This window comes from Sander vitreus, chromosome 4, assembly GCF_031162955.1.
Source record: "Sander vitreus isolate 19-12246 chromosome 4, sanVit1, whole genome shotgun sequence".
Taxonomy (NCBI): domain Eukaryota; kingdom Metazoa; phylum Chordata; class Actinopteri; order Perciformes; family Percidae; genus Sander; species Sander vitreus.
The window spans coordinates 19,770,222-19,789,185 of NC_135858.1; the positions used below are offsets into that span (position 1 = coordinate 19,770,222).

Below are 18,964 nucleotides of genomic sequence, written 5' to 3' on the forward strand. Positions count from 1 at the left end.
ACTTCACTCCGTATTTTGATATCAGGAATTATATGATTTATTTTATTGATATCAGCCCATCGGCACTGATCTTTGTATAGAAAAAAGGCATGGTACTTTGAAAAAACTGCTTTGTTCTAATTAACAACAATATCAGAGCTGGCCAAAATTATCTGTGTGTCTGAAAACACTCTCGGACCCCTGAGGGATTATTGAGTACTCGTATCGATACTCAGTTTCAGCGAGTACCCAAATGTAAGTACTTGTACTTGGTCTTAAAAAGAGTGGTATTGGTGCATCCCTAATCTATATGTAGATGGTGCATACTGTGACTTGCTATAATGCACTTTATGGCCACTAATGCCTGCTACTGTTCTGTTCTGTCTCTGTATCAGAGTACTGTGAGTGTAATTTGCAGTTGTTAATTGTATTATACATATACATTAAATACTGTGTAATCTAGATACAAATAATTTTGTACATGTATTTAGTGTAGTGGCAATCAAAACCCACCAGTGACATCATTCCCATTCCTCCCAGGGAGAAGAGCTGGCGCCCCAATTCAGCCAGATTTCGCTGAGTCGGCAGGGCTCTAGTGAGAACCCTGAGCCTCCACCTATGTATCAGGCTCCTCCCACGGTGCTGTCCCAGCACCCCCCTCCTCAGACCAGCTACATCATGGCTACCACGGGTCAGCCCATGCCACCTCCGTCTGGCTACCAGCCTGCCGCTGGACACCCCCATCCTCCACCTCCACCACCTCCTCCATCCCAGCCCGTCATGCAGGCCCCACCACCCCCACAAGGCTACATGCAGCCCCCTCCACCTCAACAGGTACGCGACTCCTCACAGGTTGTGATAAAAAGGCATCAGACATAGGTTTAAGGTTTTGTTTGAATTACTTTAGAGTACCAGATAGAAGCAGTATTTCTGAAAAAGTGGTAGTATTGTAGCAATGAATATTTTGATTTTGATTTTGGGACCTCACCTGCTTGGCACTTTGACTGGCCAGGTATTTACTTGTATGGCAAACATGATAAATGTAGTTTTGTATTATTATAATAGAAATTGGCCCCGGGTCAATACGAAATGCTATAATACTGTACCCTTCTTTTGTATTGCAAGTTAGGGATGCACTGATCCGACTTTTTCAGTCCCGATACCGATGCCAGGGCTTTATGTATCTGTCGATACCGATCCGATACCGTTGTTGAATTAATAATAAACTGTATACCTTTTCCACCTTATACCTTCCTTCCACCATGTGGAAGAGACTAAAGGCACCAGACTTTCCTAACTAAACATTACTTTCCTAACGAAGACAAAATAACATAGATGTAATGTATTGAATTCTTATTTATTTATTTTAAAAAAACAATTGTGCATTCAAATCGAAAATATAATGTAATCAAACTTCTTAAAATAAATTTAAATAAATAACAATAATGGGCCTTTATGTAGGTTTAGGCGTGTTAGTTTAAACGGAGATTAGTTCTTCTACTGAACCTAAAAACATGGAGATCGCTTTTGGCTCAAAACTCAATGTAAATGTAGCCTAAGAACCACTTTAGAGCATTCACGTCACTAAATTTTGTGAATAGAAGAGTTGCATTACTGCTTTGGACAAACACTATTCCAGAAAGAACTGATGACATTTTTGATAACAGAGAACTTGATTGTGGTGGATTTGATGTGGACTGGCAGAATTCAAGTATTTTATTCCGTCAATATTATGTATGTGTGAAAGAGTAAATTTCTCCTTTAGATTTGAATTCATTTCAAACACGCTGACACTATTTCCATTCATATCAGACTGTTCCTGCTTCCTTCAGATTTTTGCCACTGTGGAGGATCATATTCCTTGCACCTTGCATATTAATGAGTGTTAATGTAAAGACATGTTGATGAAAGAGAAGGGTACACAGTGTGATCATCGCTGCACCTTATTAACATACAGATTATGGGTGCACGATATTGAAAAAATGTGATATTGCAATATCGATAATTAATGTTTCGATATCGATATTCATTTCGATATTTTTAAACATGTAAAATTACCAAAGTTATGGGAAAACACATCAAAATAGATTTATAACAAATAAAACAAGTTTTCTTACAACACAAAGTTTATTTCAACTGAAGGTCATATTGGACTGGTACAACGTGTCTACAGAACAGGACATGTTTTACTGGTTGGACATTATGAAATAAATAAATAAAGAGCATGTCTATAGAACAGGACTTGTTGTACTGGTTGTATATACACTTCAGTATAAAAAACAGTGCAATGCAACATCTGTTTGCTTAAAGCCAAAGTATTTCCAAGCTACCGAGGAGACATTACTTTTGGCCACTAAAGTTTCCTCTTCAATCTCTGTTATTTCGTCGTCTCCCAGAGCAACACTCATTTTCTTACTTTTGTGTTCTTTTTGCTCCACTGGCTCCCTTCGCTCTCTCTTTAGGTCCTTTCTTTAATTTTCTTTCGCTTTGTTTTGTTGTCTCTATTTCTTCACTGATTTATGGTTCTGCGGAGGCTCCACGCAGCTGATGTTTATAGTTGTGCGTGCGTGTGTGTGTGGGGAGTGTGTGGTAGAGCGAGGAAGAAGTGAGAGAGTGACGACGATTTTCTTCGGCGGTAGTAGCGACTCAAGAGTTATAGTGAGAGAAACAAAGTGTCTCCCCTATTCTTTCTGACCACGGTGGAAAATCTGGAGCAGGAAAAGTTAACCCTCTCCTTGATTTCATGTTGTTTATGGAGAAGGAAAACCAGGAAATGAGTCAGGGGAAATGCAACGCTACCAAGTGATGTGTATTTTTTGAGAGGTGCATCAAAGAGTATAGACGTAACACGTAACAAGAGGCGAAACGCAATAGAAAGTTGTGCTGCAGCTTGCAATGGAACATTGCAGCTCCTCCATCTTGGACTGAATGCAACACAACGTTCCATTGAGTTTAGCCTCTTGTTGCTTCTATACTCTTTGGGTACATGTCGGGCGGGATGCAACGCAAACAAAGTATCGCATAATTATCGCGAGACTTTCGGTACAATATCGCGCAACGTGATATCGCGATAACGATATTGAGTCGATATATCTTGTACCCCTAATACAGATACAGAGAGATAAACTTGTTTGCTTTCTTTTATGTAGTATGGGTGATATGGCAGTCTTATGGTGGTTTTTCATTACAGAAACAAAACAGCAAGAACCAGAGTCATTCATGATTCATCTCTTAGCAATGCATAATCTGGGGACTCTAAAGTTGTTAAATGAGGGTTACACAGCATATTTATAGGAGCATATTCAGGCATCTCCCTTAACAGTAAAGCTGTACAGAGAAGTAACTTTTTACGCTTTGGCATGTTCGGCTCCCTGCTGTGCACTGCCTGAATGAATGCCAGACAATGCTCACTGCAACATAATGCAATGAGGTTGTATAAAGACGAGCCTAAAAGTGGCCGCTGTGGTTACATTACCTCTGAGACACACACGTCTGTGTCTAGTAACAATAACACAAAGACAACAAATTTAAACAAAAAACTTCATGAGAGCTACTGGCTGTCAGATTCGCAAAACGCAAGGGTGAAAATACCCTAATACGGTTATTCCCACATGCTCCTAAAAACATTTACAGTTTGCGACATCTATTTGGTCGCAAATGTGAAATGAAACGTCGCACTGTCGAGCCCTGCACTAGCGGAGCCATTAATTGGATTTTCGTACCAATGTAACATTGTCTCTACTTATAAACTCTTTAAATGACCTGGGCCCTTAACGATCTAAGCACGGGCGTGAAGCTGTCCGCACCCGTGCATTACGGGTTCAAAAAAGGGCTGTACTTAGTGTCTTAATTAATCATATGTGTGTTTAAGCGTAACATGCACAAACCAACCAGTGTCATCTCCTATTCCTTCCAAAGTCAGGCGCTGCTTGTACCTTAACATTCCTATTGAGCTGGTGGATTTGCCAAGGTAGGGGCTAGAGATTTTCAGGAGAAGAAACCGATCTGCTCGCAAGGTGAAGTGAAAGTTAGATCATATCATAATACTATTTCATTGTAATATTTCCTTTTATTTTTAATCTTTTTAAAGGTTTGCAAAGCTATGAACCGTGTGTGTGTGTGTACAAGTATAGTGTGCGATGCTGTGTACGGGCCTTAGTGCCTTTTTTACATGCAAAATAACAATGAAATGCTGTACACACTTTAGACCAGGTTTTTGTTGGTCAATGGCTGATCACTTCCACTGCCTCAAGATAAGTAATACGCCAAGAATGCACCTGAACACACCTCCCTGTAAGACCAGTACGCCCATGGGCGCACAGATGAGCGTGCATTTGCTATTTAAACGACCCGGGCATGGACGGGAAATTGACAACTGCGTCGGGCTTTGCGCTGCGCCGGGTGCAAGACAGGGACAATAGTCTCTAAACTTCCTAGGAAATTACGAACCCGTAAAATAACACGTTACGGTAAAAAATAGCTAGTAATGAAAATGCTATAAATACATTTAAAAGGTTTTCTTTTATAAACTCAAAGAGAGGGGTGACATATCAGGGATGTGATTCCTGTGAAGTAGCAGGATTCACCCAGTGGGGGAGTTTGCACCCATAGTACCACGCGTCACCTTAACAAGCTCAGTCTCAGTCAGACAACTCGCCTGTCACATTCTTCCGATTGCGGAGGCGGTGACAATAATGAGTTCTCTCACTCTCTGTCGCTCACACTCTTCCTTCCCTCCCTCAGGCTTCTGCTTGAATCCATAAAGTAGTTATTATAATTCATTTGAGTAGAGAGAACTAAATTGACCTGGCCATTAAACACCCTGTGGGAGACATTAGACCCTGTAATGTTGCTCTGGGGCTATGTTGTAAAGGAAGATGGTCTGTTTAGTAGAGTTTTTAATAGCTGAAGTGACTAAATAACTTTTTTAATTGGCAATAGAGTTGTATTTGTATGAAGGGAATCTGGTGTCAGTAGTGTCTCCCTAAAGCAGCTTGGGCCTAACAAAAATAATTGTTTGGTTCCGGTTTCCGACCGACCCTGTCAATTTATGTGCGACCCAAATTTATTTTATGAACTTGGGGAAGAAATTATACGAATTAAATAAATACCCAAATAAAAAGTTTGAGGTGAACTATAATTACATTTTTGTACAGCACTCTTGCGAACAAGATGCCTGTTGTCCTCCAGCAATGCTGGACGAGGACCCGATGTCGCCGCAGCGGCACTTAACGTTGCCGTGTCCAGTTTTACGGCGGCAGCAGCAGTGTGAGGACGGTGCCTTCAAGCAGCCCTCACGGGTCAGCGACAGCGCTACTGCCCTGCCGGGGAGCTTCAACACGTTAAACAGGGCAGATGAAACCACTCATGAACTATATGTTGTGTTCAAGAGGATGGCAACGTAACAAGCAAACACGATCAAATGAAAGGTAAACACCCTTTAGAGTGCTCTAACGTTACAGCAAGTCCCTGTGGCTCAATGGAGATGGCTAACAGCAGTGAAGCTAATGACAAATTCACAACACAATTCATTTGGATACAAGCGTTGCATTATGGAAGATAGACGAGATTATGAACAGAGATGCACACACACACACACACACACACACACACACACACACACACACACACAGCAGAGTCGATGTGTGTGTGTTACTTCACGCAGCACATGTAACTGATTGGAAATGATACAGATTATACATTATTTACTGCCGCAGATGTACTAACGCTACACTCGTTACTGTAAGTAGCCTTCAATAAACCCTCCAAGATTAAAAAGTCAATACTCATCACTAACCACCTACCTGTTCTACAGGCATAAACATGAAGAAACCAATATTTCAGTCTGCGCTGTCCACTCTTGTCCACCACAGCTCTACTCTGCAAATAGCGACTTTTTACAAACAAGCTAAAATGAAAGATGTCAGTTTGTAGTCTAACTGTTTATCTTAATTTGCAACAGATCTTGAATTGTGGACAAACTCTTGTAAACTTAGCTGCTGTCTAAACGAACCATCCTCTCCGCTGGAGCGGTAAACCTGTGGATGTACAGTCAGGTCCATAAATATTGGGACATCGACACAATTCTAATCTTTTTGGCTCTATACACCACCACAATGGAGTTGAAATGAAACGAACAAGATGTGCTTTAACTGCAGACTTTCAGCTTTAATTTGAGGGTATTTACATCCAAATCAGGTGAACGGTGTAGGAATTACAACAGTTTGTATATGTGCCTCCCACTTTTTAAGGGACCAAAAGTAATGGGACAGCTTAACAATCATAAATCAAACTTTCACTTTTTAATACTTGGTTGCAAATCCTTTGCAATCAATTACAGCCTGAAGTCTGGAACGCATAGACATCACCAGACGCTGGGTTTCATCCCTGGTGATGCTCTGCCAGGCCTCTACTGCAACTGTCTTCAGTTCCTGCTTGTTCTTGGGGCATTTTCCCTTCAGTTTTGTCTTCAGCAAGTGAAATGCATGCTCAATCGATTTAGGTCAGGTGATTGACTTGGCCATTGCATAACATTCCACTTCTTTCCCTTAAAAAACTCTTTGGTTGCTTTTAGCAGTATGCTTCGGGTCATTGTCCATCTGCACTGTGAAGCGCCGTCCAATGAGTTCTGAAGCATTTGGCTGAATATGAGCAGATAATATTGCCCGAAACACTTCAGAATTCATCCTGCTGCTGCTTTTGTCAGCAGTCACATCATCAATAAATACAAGAGAACCAGTTCCATTGGCAGCCATACATGCCCACGCCATGACACTACCACCACCATACTTCACTGATGAGGTGGTATGCTTTGAATCATGAGCAGTTCCTTTCCTTCTCCATACTCTTCTCTTCCCATCACTCTGGTACAAGTTGATCTTTGTCTCATCTGTCCATAGGATGTTGTTCCAGAAATGTGAAGGCTTTTTTTAGATGTTGTTTGGCAAACTCTAATCTGGCCTTCCTGTTTTTGAGGCTCACCAATGGTTTACATCTTGTAGTGAACCCTCTGTATTCACTCTGGTGAAGTCTTCTCTTGATTGTTGACTTTGACACACATACACCTACCTCCTGGAGAGTGTTCTTGATCTGGCCAACTGTTGTGAAGGGTGTTTTCTTCACCAGGGAAAGTATTCTTCGGTCATCCACCACAGTTGTTTTCCGTGGTCTTCCGGGTCTTTTGGTGTTGCTGAGCTCACCGGTGCGTTCTTTCTTTTTAAGAAAGTTCCAAACAGTTGATTTGGCCACACCTAATGTTTTTGCTATCTCTCTGATGGGTTTGTTTAGATTTTTCAGCCTAATGATGGCTTGCTTCACTGATAGTGACAGCTCTTTGGATCTCATATTGAGAGTTGACAGCAACAGATTCCAAATGCAAATAGCACACTTTAAATGAACTCTGGACCTTTTATCTGCTCCTTGTAAATGGGATAATGAGGGAATAACACACACCTGGCCATGGAACAGCTGAGCAGCCAATTGTCCCATTACTTTTGGTCCCTTAAAAAGTGGGAGGCACATATACAAACTGTTGTAATTCCTACACTGTTCACCTGATTTGGATGTAAATACCCTCAAATTAAAGCTGAAAGTCTGCAGTTAAAGCACATCTTGTTCGTTTCATTTCAACTCCATTGTGGTGGTGTATAGAGCCAAAAAGATTAGAATTGTGTCGATGTCCCAATATTTATGGACCTGACTGTATAAGACCAAAACAGATACATGTGGCTACTTAATATGCACGTGAATGACGCCCCACCATGTTTTCAATTTACTAAGCGACAACTGTACATGCAGTAACAGGTAGGCTATGTTATGAAAAAATATGGGAAAAAAAAAAATCCTACCTATCCCTTGCTGCCACTGGGGAAAGAAATAAAAATAAAAAATAAAATAAATTCCCTACCGACCCATGACCTCAACTGACAACCAACCAGAACCAAACAATTATTACAATTATATATATATTTTATGCCTAGTCAATTAGAGCATACAAACACTAATGAAGTACACTCACAGTGCCAGAGTAACTTTTTTACATTAGATGTGATGGAAAGATGATGGTTTACTGGAATCAGGTGCACATTTTACAGTACACAAAGCAGTAGTTGCTGTGCTTTTGTTTATTTATTTTTTTTCCACGTGTTTGCTTATATGGGATTTTCATACCAACTCTTTGCAATCTTACAAATGGCATGTTACTGCACTGTACAACTTTTTTCTTTTTACTAATGCATCTCTCCCATTTTCTGTTTTTTTGTTTTTTTTTAATAGCTTTCATATTCTGCGCTTTTATTTTGTAGATCTAAGCTCTAGCCTATATAGAAAACGTCTTTTCATGCCTTTTATCACCCTACACACCTTCCTATATTATTCTAACTCTTAGATTTCAATACTTGCATAAACAGCATTTGCTGGGAAAGTAAGATGTTCTGTGTAGTTCAATGTGTGGGTGGTCGATAACAGGAGTGCAAATATTGACACCACTGCAGCCTCTATATGGGCTGAATGTTGTCATGTATGCAGATCAAGATGGAGGCTTGAACTATCGATCCTCCCAACATTGAACTTCCTCTCTATTTTTCCATTTGATGTCTCGTTTAGAAATTCTGTATGCTACATTTAGCCAAGTTGTATAAGCAGCACGTTGTTCAAGCTTCAACGTTTGGCACTTGACTGGACCTCTGTAACTGCTGTCTAACATTGTTAGATGCTGACAACACTGACAAGGAATATGAGTTACATAGGCATTGTCTTAAATCTGCAATAATCAAATTGTCTAATCTAAAAAATATTTTATTAAAAACATATCACATGACTACCTTTGTGCAAACGGTTGCTCGTAGTTCTGAAGCCACATATAGTTGTGGCGCCACAAAGCTGTATAGCAACTTTCAAGTCATTGTTTTGGTTTTCCGGTCCAATACTTGTTACTGTACTGTTTTGATTCAATCACTGCCAACTGTCTCATATGTCCAACTGTCTCGAATGTCAATGTTGAGTGTGTCGACATCATTTTCAGCCACAGCAGGCAGCTGTTTTCTTTGCTCTGACTGCGTACTACCTGTCCTGCACCAAACAGCCGGCAGAAAGTTAGTGGCGCTTTTAGCAGCTAAAGCAGCTATTTTCCTGAGAAGTTAGTAATGGACACCAAAAACAGAGCTAAAAGAAGAGTGAATATTGGACTTAAAATCATCAGGTGGACCAACACATGATTCCAAATAAATGCTAATGTTGCTTCGTATCTATTGGTTGTGTAAAAGGAAACTGTTCTCTAACAAGTTTGTAATATTGTCAGAGCATGTTTACGCTGCCCCCAAGTGGCCAAAAAGTGAGTTATTGCAAGTTTATTGTGCTTAAAAGAGCTATGATCGTATTTCGTATTATAATACATAAAAAAGTAATGCTGTGTTCTCAATGCCATGAAAATAAAGGAGGGTAGATTCATCCCCCATCATCATCATTCATTCACAGTCTCTCATCTTTGAGTATTTATTAATCTCTAAATATTTTTGTTTCTCTTCAGATACAGGTGTCATACTACCCTCCTGGTCAGTATCCCAACTCAGGCCAGCAGTACCGTGTGACCCAGCCCATGTCCCACCAGGTGTCTTATCCTGCTCAGCGCACACAACCCATGCCTCAGCCCACACAGCAGTCAGGTCAGTACATTTTTGTATGCTGTACTGTGCTGTACTGTCATAAACTCTCCCTAAATTATATGTAGATGAATGGATGGATATAGATAACTTCATAAAGACTTATAATATCAGTGTTTCCTGTACATTATTTGTCTAAAATCATGTATTACCACACACACAGACACACACACACAAACTGTGTCTTTTGTGTTATATATTTATGTGAAAATGTTATCACTGAAAATCAGAATAGAGCTATGACAATAGAACAGAATTTTGTACTTACTTGGAGCACCATCCAAAATGTTTCCAGAACAAGTCAATACACAGGTACAGTCCACTTGATTTTATAACTGTTAGGGTCTCTTCCTTTTATAAGAAGATCCGATACGGAGGGGTTAAATTGGGATTTGTTATGTGGGGGGGCTCTCCCTAGGTGGGTCCGGAGGTATGCCCCCCCCAGGAATTTTTTTTTGAAAAATAAACCATTAAATGGCACTTTCTGGAGAGTTTTGTGCAACGAAATGAAGAAATCGAGTCTTACATGATTATGTGCAAAACTGCAAGGTTAAGAGCCTACTTTGCATTGTTGTTGTATCAACAGGTATTAGGGCATTTAGCATTTACATTACTGTTAATCTGTCATCACTTGATTACACATTGTATTACCTTGTTATGATATAAGAAGTGACCCATACAATGTGCCAAGCATAATGTGTCACATGAAGAGAGAGAGAGAGAGAGTAACAACAGCTGAGAAGATTTAGGTCTGTGGTGACCAGGTCCACCTCACACAAACTTCCTTCTCTCATTCTCTCTCTTTACTACTACTACTACAACACACACACACACACACACACACACACACACACACACACACACACACACACACACGATGCTCGGAGGCGAGCACCAGGCTTCCACCGCTGCGAACTGGGTTTTTAGCTTAGGAGAAGGCATTTTATCTGTTAATCCTACCGACGTAGACACTTCGGCGTTATTTAGTTGACCCGCAGTGGTGAATTGTCTGCAGTGCTGCGCGGGTTGTTGCCGTGTTTCAATTGTTCTCATCTCAGCTCCGCTGAGACAAAATAGACATGCCATTTAAATTTTTTTAAATTTATTGTCAGAAGTATCATGTTTTCAAAAGCATCACTTTCATAAAATTTTATGTGACATATTTCCAGAAGGCAACTGACTGTAAGCAGGCACATCCGGACACAGGCTTATGTGCTAATAGTATACCTTTAACTAGGGCTGCGCGATATGGAGAAAATCAAATATCACGATATTTTTGGCCAAATACCTCGATATCGATACCGCAATGATATCGTAGTGTTGACTATTCACACAATGAGAGTTTTGATAAATAATCATCAGTAATGTGGCTATAATGACTAAGTGGGTAAAGGCAAATAATAGAACAGTTAAAACAGTCTGGTAAGTTCAAAAAATGACATCACTTTACTGTAATGCAGCCTTTAAAACCAGTAAAAGACAACACTTACGTCATATTACGATATCCAAAATCTAAGACGATATCTAGTCTCATATCACGATATCAATATAATATTGATATATTGCCCAGCTCTACCTTTTAACTTAATTAGCTTGCCACTCATAACCAAATAACATCTACATCAGCTCCATACTAAATTAAACAGCCTCCTTGCTGCTGTAATCTTAGTAACTCAAACATAGGTCCACATTACACAGCCATTGTGAGCACTCCAATAATATTCATATACAGTATTACGTGAGTACACATATGAGCCAAATAATACTATTGCGAGAATTAGCATGTGGCTGGCGGACTTTTATGCTAATGTAGTATATTCTAAATGAACATCTTAGAACATATAAACGTCAATATAAACTTAACACAACAAAATACATATTTATGCCAGTCTACTCACATGTTTATGAACACACACGTGGATAGATGACTCACCATAGCTAGTACAATTCACAATATCCACGATGTATTCCTCTCAGCCACTTTCACCACTCCCTCCAAAAATGAAACCTAACGTTAGCAGTAGTTAGTGTAGTCGGATACAGATACCGTTTCATATCGGTGAGTCTTTACACCTCTTAATTACTGTATAATGGTCTTCCCTCAGCAGAAAACTGCTGAATCATACTCGGTTTTAAGTCTACCAGGTAAAAGGTTAATTTTAAACAACCTTGTCCTGCATTGTTCTGCCAAGTCATATATTCTTGGACCAAAATAGAACTCTTTTCTGGAAAACCTTGAAAGCTTTATCCCTCAGTATTTTTTATTTGGGAACTGCTGAGGTTGGCTGTGTGTTTATACAGTAAGTGACGGATAAACATTGTCGACAACCTGGATGGACTCTGGCTCACAGTGGTGTGCCAGATGGATCATGAGCATCGAGGTCACGTCAGCGACAGCTTAGTACCAGATATTGACTGGTTTTCGGACCCCTCCCGGAAAAATAGGGGCAAAAACAAAGTGTTGCGTTTATAATTTTGTTCAGTATATATTGTTGTGCAATGACCATAAAGGAATTCTCTTCTATACGTTTTGTGATGGCCAAGATTTATACTAAAAATAAACATCAAAAGTGTGAACTGAGACCCTTCTGAATTTACTTTATGATTGTTGGGAATGTAATTGGAATGAAGCCTGTTTGGCTTGTTAGGCACAAACAAGCCAAACAGTCTTCTTCTATTCACTCTTCTGTTTGGCACAAATACTTCTGGGTTGTAAAACCATTGATTTTGTGTAAATAAAGTTTACTGACATCCTCTTTTTTTATGAAAACAAGGTATACAATATATCAACCTAAAAAAGTATAAAGATAGTCCAGACAAATGTATTGGTTTATTGTGCCATCACCCAGGTTGCCTCAATTTTGGCCTTGGAGCAAAGATAACTCACAGCACCATAATCTGGCATAAACATCATCAACTGTTTTGTTAAAGTCAACTCTACTTCTGTGCTGTTGTGATTTTTACCTCAAAGGCAAAGGCCCAACTACCTTTCTTCTCTTTTTTCCTCTCTTGTACTGTACTGTTCCTTTATCACACTACTCTAATTTCTCTCCTCCAATTGTTGTCTGTTGTCATCAGGTATCCAGACCATGATGCCCAGCCAGCCACCAAGCTATCAGGGCATGATGGGTGTGCAGCAGCCCCAAAACCCTGGCCTGCTAAATTCCCAGAGGGCAGGCATGGGAGGACAAATGCAGAGCATAATGGTTCAGTACCCACAGATGCCATCATATCAGGTATGGACAGTTTTAAGTCAGGTGTAGGACAAAATGAAGGACACAAATAGAACCGTTTTTACTGTTATTGGCAAGAAAATGAGACTGGTGAGCTGAAAACTTTAGCCCCAACAGTATCAATATACATGTGGCTCATCTTAACAGGTTAAACAGCTCCATCTGCTGCACACTTCAAACAACAGTTTTATGTTAAAGAGGCCAAGTTAAATGACCCCAAGAAATGCATTTCCATTAATCTTGATTAAAATTGATGTGGAAGATGAATACAATATCAATAATCATGTACATCCTTACACCAGAGTCATAGAATTGCAGCAAGCTCAAAATAAACACAGTAGGTTTGAGCAGCAGAGTTTTAAATCGGCTTGAGTTGACTATATTTAAACTCTTGACGCAGGTCCGTTCCAGAGAGCAGATATACAAGGGCCAACATTCACTTCTGCCTGTGCCTTGGTTTTAAAAAAAAATCGATAGTTAGAAACAGTAGTCGTATAAAATAAACCTTTAGTAACTTTGCCGTATACTATTCCAAATGCTCGTGAACAAGATAAAAATGGACAGACGGATACAGTCTTTATTTAAACAGCAACAAGTGTTTGACCAAATTAAATGAGTTGAGTTAATCCCTCTCTGTAAGTTTTGTCTTCGTTTCTCCAAATGTTTTTAGCTTTGACAGCAGTCAGAAGAACCACAAAGTAATTTCTTCCTAAATGGTATCTTTTCTCTTGACCTTTTACACTTCTCCAGGTACCAGTGGGAAATGAAAATCAGCAGGTGGTGCAGCAGCAGTACCAGCAGCAGGTGATGGTGCCAGTCAGCCAGTCTGTTCAAGGACCCATGCCTGTCTACTACAGTGTTATCACTCCCACACAGCAGAATAGCACAAGGTATGTTTGAATACATCGTATGAGTGACAAATGAGTGGGCAATAGTATTAAAAAATGTCAAATGTGTTATGCGTTAAACATCAAGTTTAGGCACAGCAAAGTTTTGTGAGAGCATTTCCTCATATCAGTGAAGTTGTTTTCACTTAGCTTTTAGTGCTGTTGTAATTGTCATTGACATGAGAAAGTTGTAATAATTATTTTCTTAATCTTCTGGATAGGTTGTGTGGGTATCTATTCTCCTGTGTGTGTGTGTGTGTGTGTGTGTGTGTGTGTGTGTGTGTGTGTGTGTGTGTGTGTGTGTGTGTGTGTGTGTGTGTGTGTGTGTGTGTGTGTGTGTGTGTGTGTGTGTGTGTGTGTGAGAGAATTACCTTTCCCAATGCATTTATTTTCTCCCTCTTTGTGCGTGTCTAATCCTGCAGCCCATCAGTAGGTTACCTGCAGCCCCCCACCTCTGAGCAGTATCAAATCACACAGTCGCCATCTCCTTGCAACCCTCAACAGTTGCAGCAGCAATATTCAGGTGAGACTTAGTGTCAACAGGTTTTTAAAGTGCCCATTAGTTAAACGTTTTGTGACCACTAGATGAACATGATTAGCTTTTTTAAGATTTTATTTTGTTTTAATTCATTTGATCTAATTTGTGAGCATTATAAATTCAGTGATATCAAACTTTCAACTATTCTTCAAAACACACACAAAAAAAAAGATTGTCACCCTAAATTTACAAAAATACATCATGAATTCCATATGAACTACTGATAAAGAACACAACAAACCATAATTTAAAATGCATATGAAATGTATTTCATTGCACTTCTCCACATAAAACACAGTACAAGTTTAAAAAAAACTTGTACTTGTATTTTCGTTTCGACATGCACGCGAGGAGGTGAGGGAGTTGCAGAAGTCACACTCAACATTACATGAACTTGTTTTCAGGTCAAGGTTCGCAAGGAGAGAGAGAGAGGGGGACGGGGGGGGGGTAAACAGCCCCAAACACAGATCAGCGTAGCAAAAAAATATTGCTCCTCTTCAGGTGAAAATCAGGTGAAAGGTATTCAGGGTAAAGTTTAGAGAGAGGTACACACGATTCACACGTTGAACTTGTAAATCAATGTCCTGAAATAGAAAATGTTTGAAGAAATCGCGGAAAACCTGCATGTCTGCTCCCATTTGGCCTTAGGTAAATGTTGATCGTAATGATGGTCACTTTATCCTTTCAACCTCTGCTCTTGTTTGTGCCATTTACTACTATTTGATTGGTCAGTTTCTCAGACCCATTTATATTAGTAATTTGCTCTAAAAGTTATATTTTCAAACTCCCCAGGACTTCACTTGGTCAACCAGATAATTTCACCCAGCTATAGAGACTTGCCAGTGTTGTTTTAGATCCTTAGTCACTAATAAATGCCATATATCAGCTGTTTATCTACATGTGGGCCTGTCTTTCTGTATGCTCTCTCAGGAGTACCGCCTCCTGGGCCTGGGGTGATGGTCATGCAGCTCAGCGTCCCCAATGGACCACAGCCTTCCCAGAACCCTCCTCTGGTCCAGTGGAACCCATGCAAGTACTACAGCATAGAGCAGAGGCCCAGCAAGCCAGGAGAGCTCTACAAACCGGACACTCCACAGGTACACACAAATACACATGAAGGTCTTCTTGACCAGTGGCTGACATTATTTTTAAATAAATGTGAAGGATCTAATGAATCCAGACTGTAACTCAGAAATGCAGTTGCAGAAATCAACATGTATTCATTCATTAGCAGCCCCCTAGTGGTCAACAGGTAGAATAGGAATGACAGAACTTATGTCACATTATTTCATCTTTTTCCTCTTCTTTATTCCTCTCAATGTTCAGGCCAGTAACCAGCTGACGAGTCCCCTGGCCTCCCCTACTCAGTCTCCCACCCCGTCTCCCTCTGGCAGCGTCAGCAGCGTCTGTCCAGGCCTGGGACCATTACCACTCATTTCCCAGTTTCCCCGGCCAGGAGGACCAGCTCAAGGTAAATGAACAAGAAGAGTGAAGGTTCAAATGCATACACAGATATCTTGTTCACAGATACAGCAGTACCAAATACCTGCAATAAACATGTTTACACATAGTTATCATGACCATTAGAAATGATGGCCCAAACCACAAAAAATCGTACCAGGTTGTTTTGTAATGATTTCTTATTAAGTTTACAGGCAAGTAAACATAAAGTACTTTTACAGCTGTTAACAGCTGTGTGCTTGAACCCCTGCTTAGACTTTTGCCACAGTGACCTTCTAAACTTCGTGAGGTGGCTTTTGGCCCTAAGCCAATAGCCTAAGCAGGTTCACACAACTGGCACTGTGCCACCGGGTCAAACCTTCTGTACCTACACATGGCGTTACTTCGACCCTGTCCTCTGACCAATATTTATACACCGAGCCATAATACCTTTACTGATAAGACTTTACTGAGACCCACTGTTTGGAATGCATGATTACACGTACTAAAACGGTATTGCATCAGTCTACGATCCATGAAATATCACCATGACACGGGTCTTATTGGATTGTCTATAAAACACCAAAATGAAAGAATACTGTTATAATAAGCTACATTAGCTTTGACCCATTTCTAATCACTTGGATGCTTTTTAGGATGTTGTTTTTTACTCTACAATTTGTGTTTAATATAATATCTTGAATGTGAAATCTTTGCCATTACCATAAACCCTCATTAAATCCATCATCCATCTCCTTTTTGACTGCTGTACGTAAGTGTAATCATTGTCATAACACTGTTCTCATGTTGCCCTCTTGGCCAGGTCTCTCTTGAAAAAGAGAAACTGTGGTGATAAGGTTTACCTGACCTCTGCTGGGGCAATACAACTCTAAATTGAAGTTTTTTTTCCAGGATGGATCATTTTGATTATAATTTGTAATTTATATGTTGTTAAGGTGATGGGCGCTACTCTCTGTTGGGACAACCTCTCCAGTACAGCCTGTGTCCTCCCCTCATGCATGGCCAGTCCTACAGCTCCCATCAGGTCAGTACTGGCAGCCCTTTGTTCTAACACAACTCAACCCTTTTTACATGTTAAGGCTGTGATATTGGCTGGTCTTGATATTCTTTTAAGAAAGCCTTCCAGTTACCCAATATGGTAATATAATATTAAGAAGTTGGCCTTGGTCTTGATCAAATTGGCCTTGATAATTGATCATGCTGTTATCTCATTTCAGCATGAATTGCTTCTGCAATTTATTTATTTCCGGCTTAAATAGCGTTCATGAATTCCACACTCAAAATGTAATTAAGTATAATGAAATACACCACCAGGCACAGAGAAGAAATTAAAATTCCGAATATTCTTCATTTCAATGCTGCTACACCACTTTTAGATTATTGGTTCAAATTCTACCCTTGCTGGTTGGTCATGAAGTGTTTGTTTTTGAAGAGGATATGTTTTAATGTAAGAACACAAGAAAATATATTGTTCCATTTATTGTTTTTATTTGTTGTTAAAGGGTGATAAAAGGTGTTAAAATAGGTGAAAATGTCAGTATAAGGCCTTTACACATCAGGGACATTTTTTTGTGCGATTAATTTGCACGTCAATATATTTTTTTCAAACTGTTGTTTTTACTTTCACACAGAACGCGAATATTATGCTGCAATAAGGCAACGTATTTATAATTTAATTATTTATAATAAGGTCGATTTTTCTGAGCTTTCACGAATAAAGACATCAACCAATCACGTTGTTGTTTTCTTCTGAGGATCATCATAAAACAACACGGACGCTGCTGTCCGAACCACAGACTGTACGGACGGCAAGCTTTATTACTCCTTTCAACTATCACAAACGCAGCGTTTACCAGAGACTTTCTCTCCGTTCTTACCTTTCACAATAAAAGTCCTAGACATACGCTACACTGTTTTCCACAGGAAATTAAATTCACTGAGTATTTCGCTAAAAGGAAACTTAATAAATAGCGTACAGTAGCTTAGTGATAGCTTTTACTGCTTTGGGGGGAGACGGGGCTGGAGTCCCCGGAGCTAACCCCCTGTCATTCCACTCAGCAGCCGGAGAAACAAGACAGGATACCTCCGTGCTTATTTGTGATCAAACTGCAGACTCCAGCTGCTGAACATTAACTTGATATCGTCACGGCTTAACGTTAACTCTCCTCTGCTCTGACCGCTGTCTCTCGTCCACTCACTGCATCTTCCTTCACTTTCTCTCTCTCTTCAGCAGCGTCCCCCAGACGGAACTCCAACTGTCCCTCCGACACTGAGCTGACATGAATATCAGAAACTTTTATTCAAAACTGTCGCAAATTGGCATCGCTGCCGCTGTGAATAGTTTTGAGGCAAAATATTTTCACGCCGCTTATTCGTCACGCCCCCCCGGTGTGTAACGGCCTTAAAATGTATTACTGACCAAATAGTCAACACAGAGTATCTTTGTTCTGTGAATGAAGATTTATATACATTTTTTTGAAGTTAGGGAACAGTGACAACTTTCTTAAGTCACAGTCGTATAATGTTGGCTGTTTAGAAATTGTTTAAAATCTTTCTTTGAAGAATGTTGTGTAAGCAAGAAGTACTAAAGTTCCATCCATTTTAAATGGAAGCCATAACACACTGTGACCTGGCCATCAGTTTTTGTGCCCACTAGTGTATGTTGCAACGGTTTGTGTTTCCAGTTACCAGAGACTAAGTCGAAAGGCTCCCACTGATTGCTTCTACCCCCATCTAGTGTCTCATTGTGGAACAGCATTGTAATAATGAACCTCATAATATCTGTGTTGTTATGCGTTCAGAACCAAGGAGTAATGAAACACGGGACACGAGGGAAAAAACAAACACTCAAATCGGCGTCAACAGATCTCGGCACCACTGACGTTGGTAAGTTAGAGATGCATCATCACAGATCAGAATATCTACCATTGTTATTACATTTTTCTGCAGGTATTGTTATACTCAGTCCCATGTGCTTTTTAATTATCAAAGAGCGCCACCTGAGAATTTGATGATTTAGAGGTTCTCTCTGTTCTCATCTGAGCACCTTGGCTGAGTTTAGTTCAGGTGTGTGAGCTGTGAATGTGAGTAGATACTAGAGGGCAGCAGAGGATGTGCCTAGAGTGTATCAGTTTTTTATCTGATTTTCTTGTATTGTTTCCCTCAAACTCCTCCATCTGGTGTGGACGCCATTAAATAAACCTTGAG

At 40.0% G+C, this 18,964-nt stretch overlaps 1 protein-coding gene across 19 annotated transcripts in view; it reads left to right on the forward strand.

Annotated features, from left to right (window-relative positions):
- The window catches only part of r3hdm2 (R3H domain containing 2), a 75,622-nt gene that overhangs the window by 54,797 nt on the left and 1,861 nt on the right, over nt 1-18,964 (forward strand). For all 19 annotated transcript variants that reach the window (XM_078248909.1, XM_078248921.1, XM_078248916.1 and 16 more), the window contains 9 exons: nt 520-813; nt 9,506-9,641; nt 12,717-12,874; nt 13,622-13,761; nt 14,181-14,281; nt 15,227-15,393; nt 15,623-15,767; nt 16,693-16,781; nt 18,559-18,643. In XM_078248909.1, the coding sequence (XP_078105035.1) occupies nt 520-813; nt 9,506-9,641; nt 12,717-12,874; nt 13,622-13,761; nt 14,181-14,281; nt 15,227-15,393; nt 15,623-15,767; nt 16,693-16,781; nt 18,559-18,643 (1,315 nt within the window). The remainder of the gene's footprint in view (nt 1-519; nt 814-9,505; nt 9,642-12,716; nt 12,875-13,621; nt 13,762-14,180; nt 14,282-15,226; nt 15,394-15,622; nt 15,768-16,692; nt 16,782-18,558; nt 18,644-18,964) is intronic.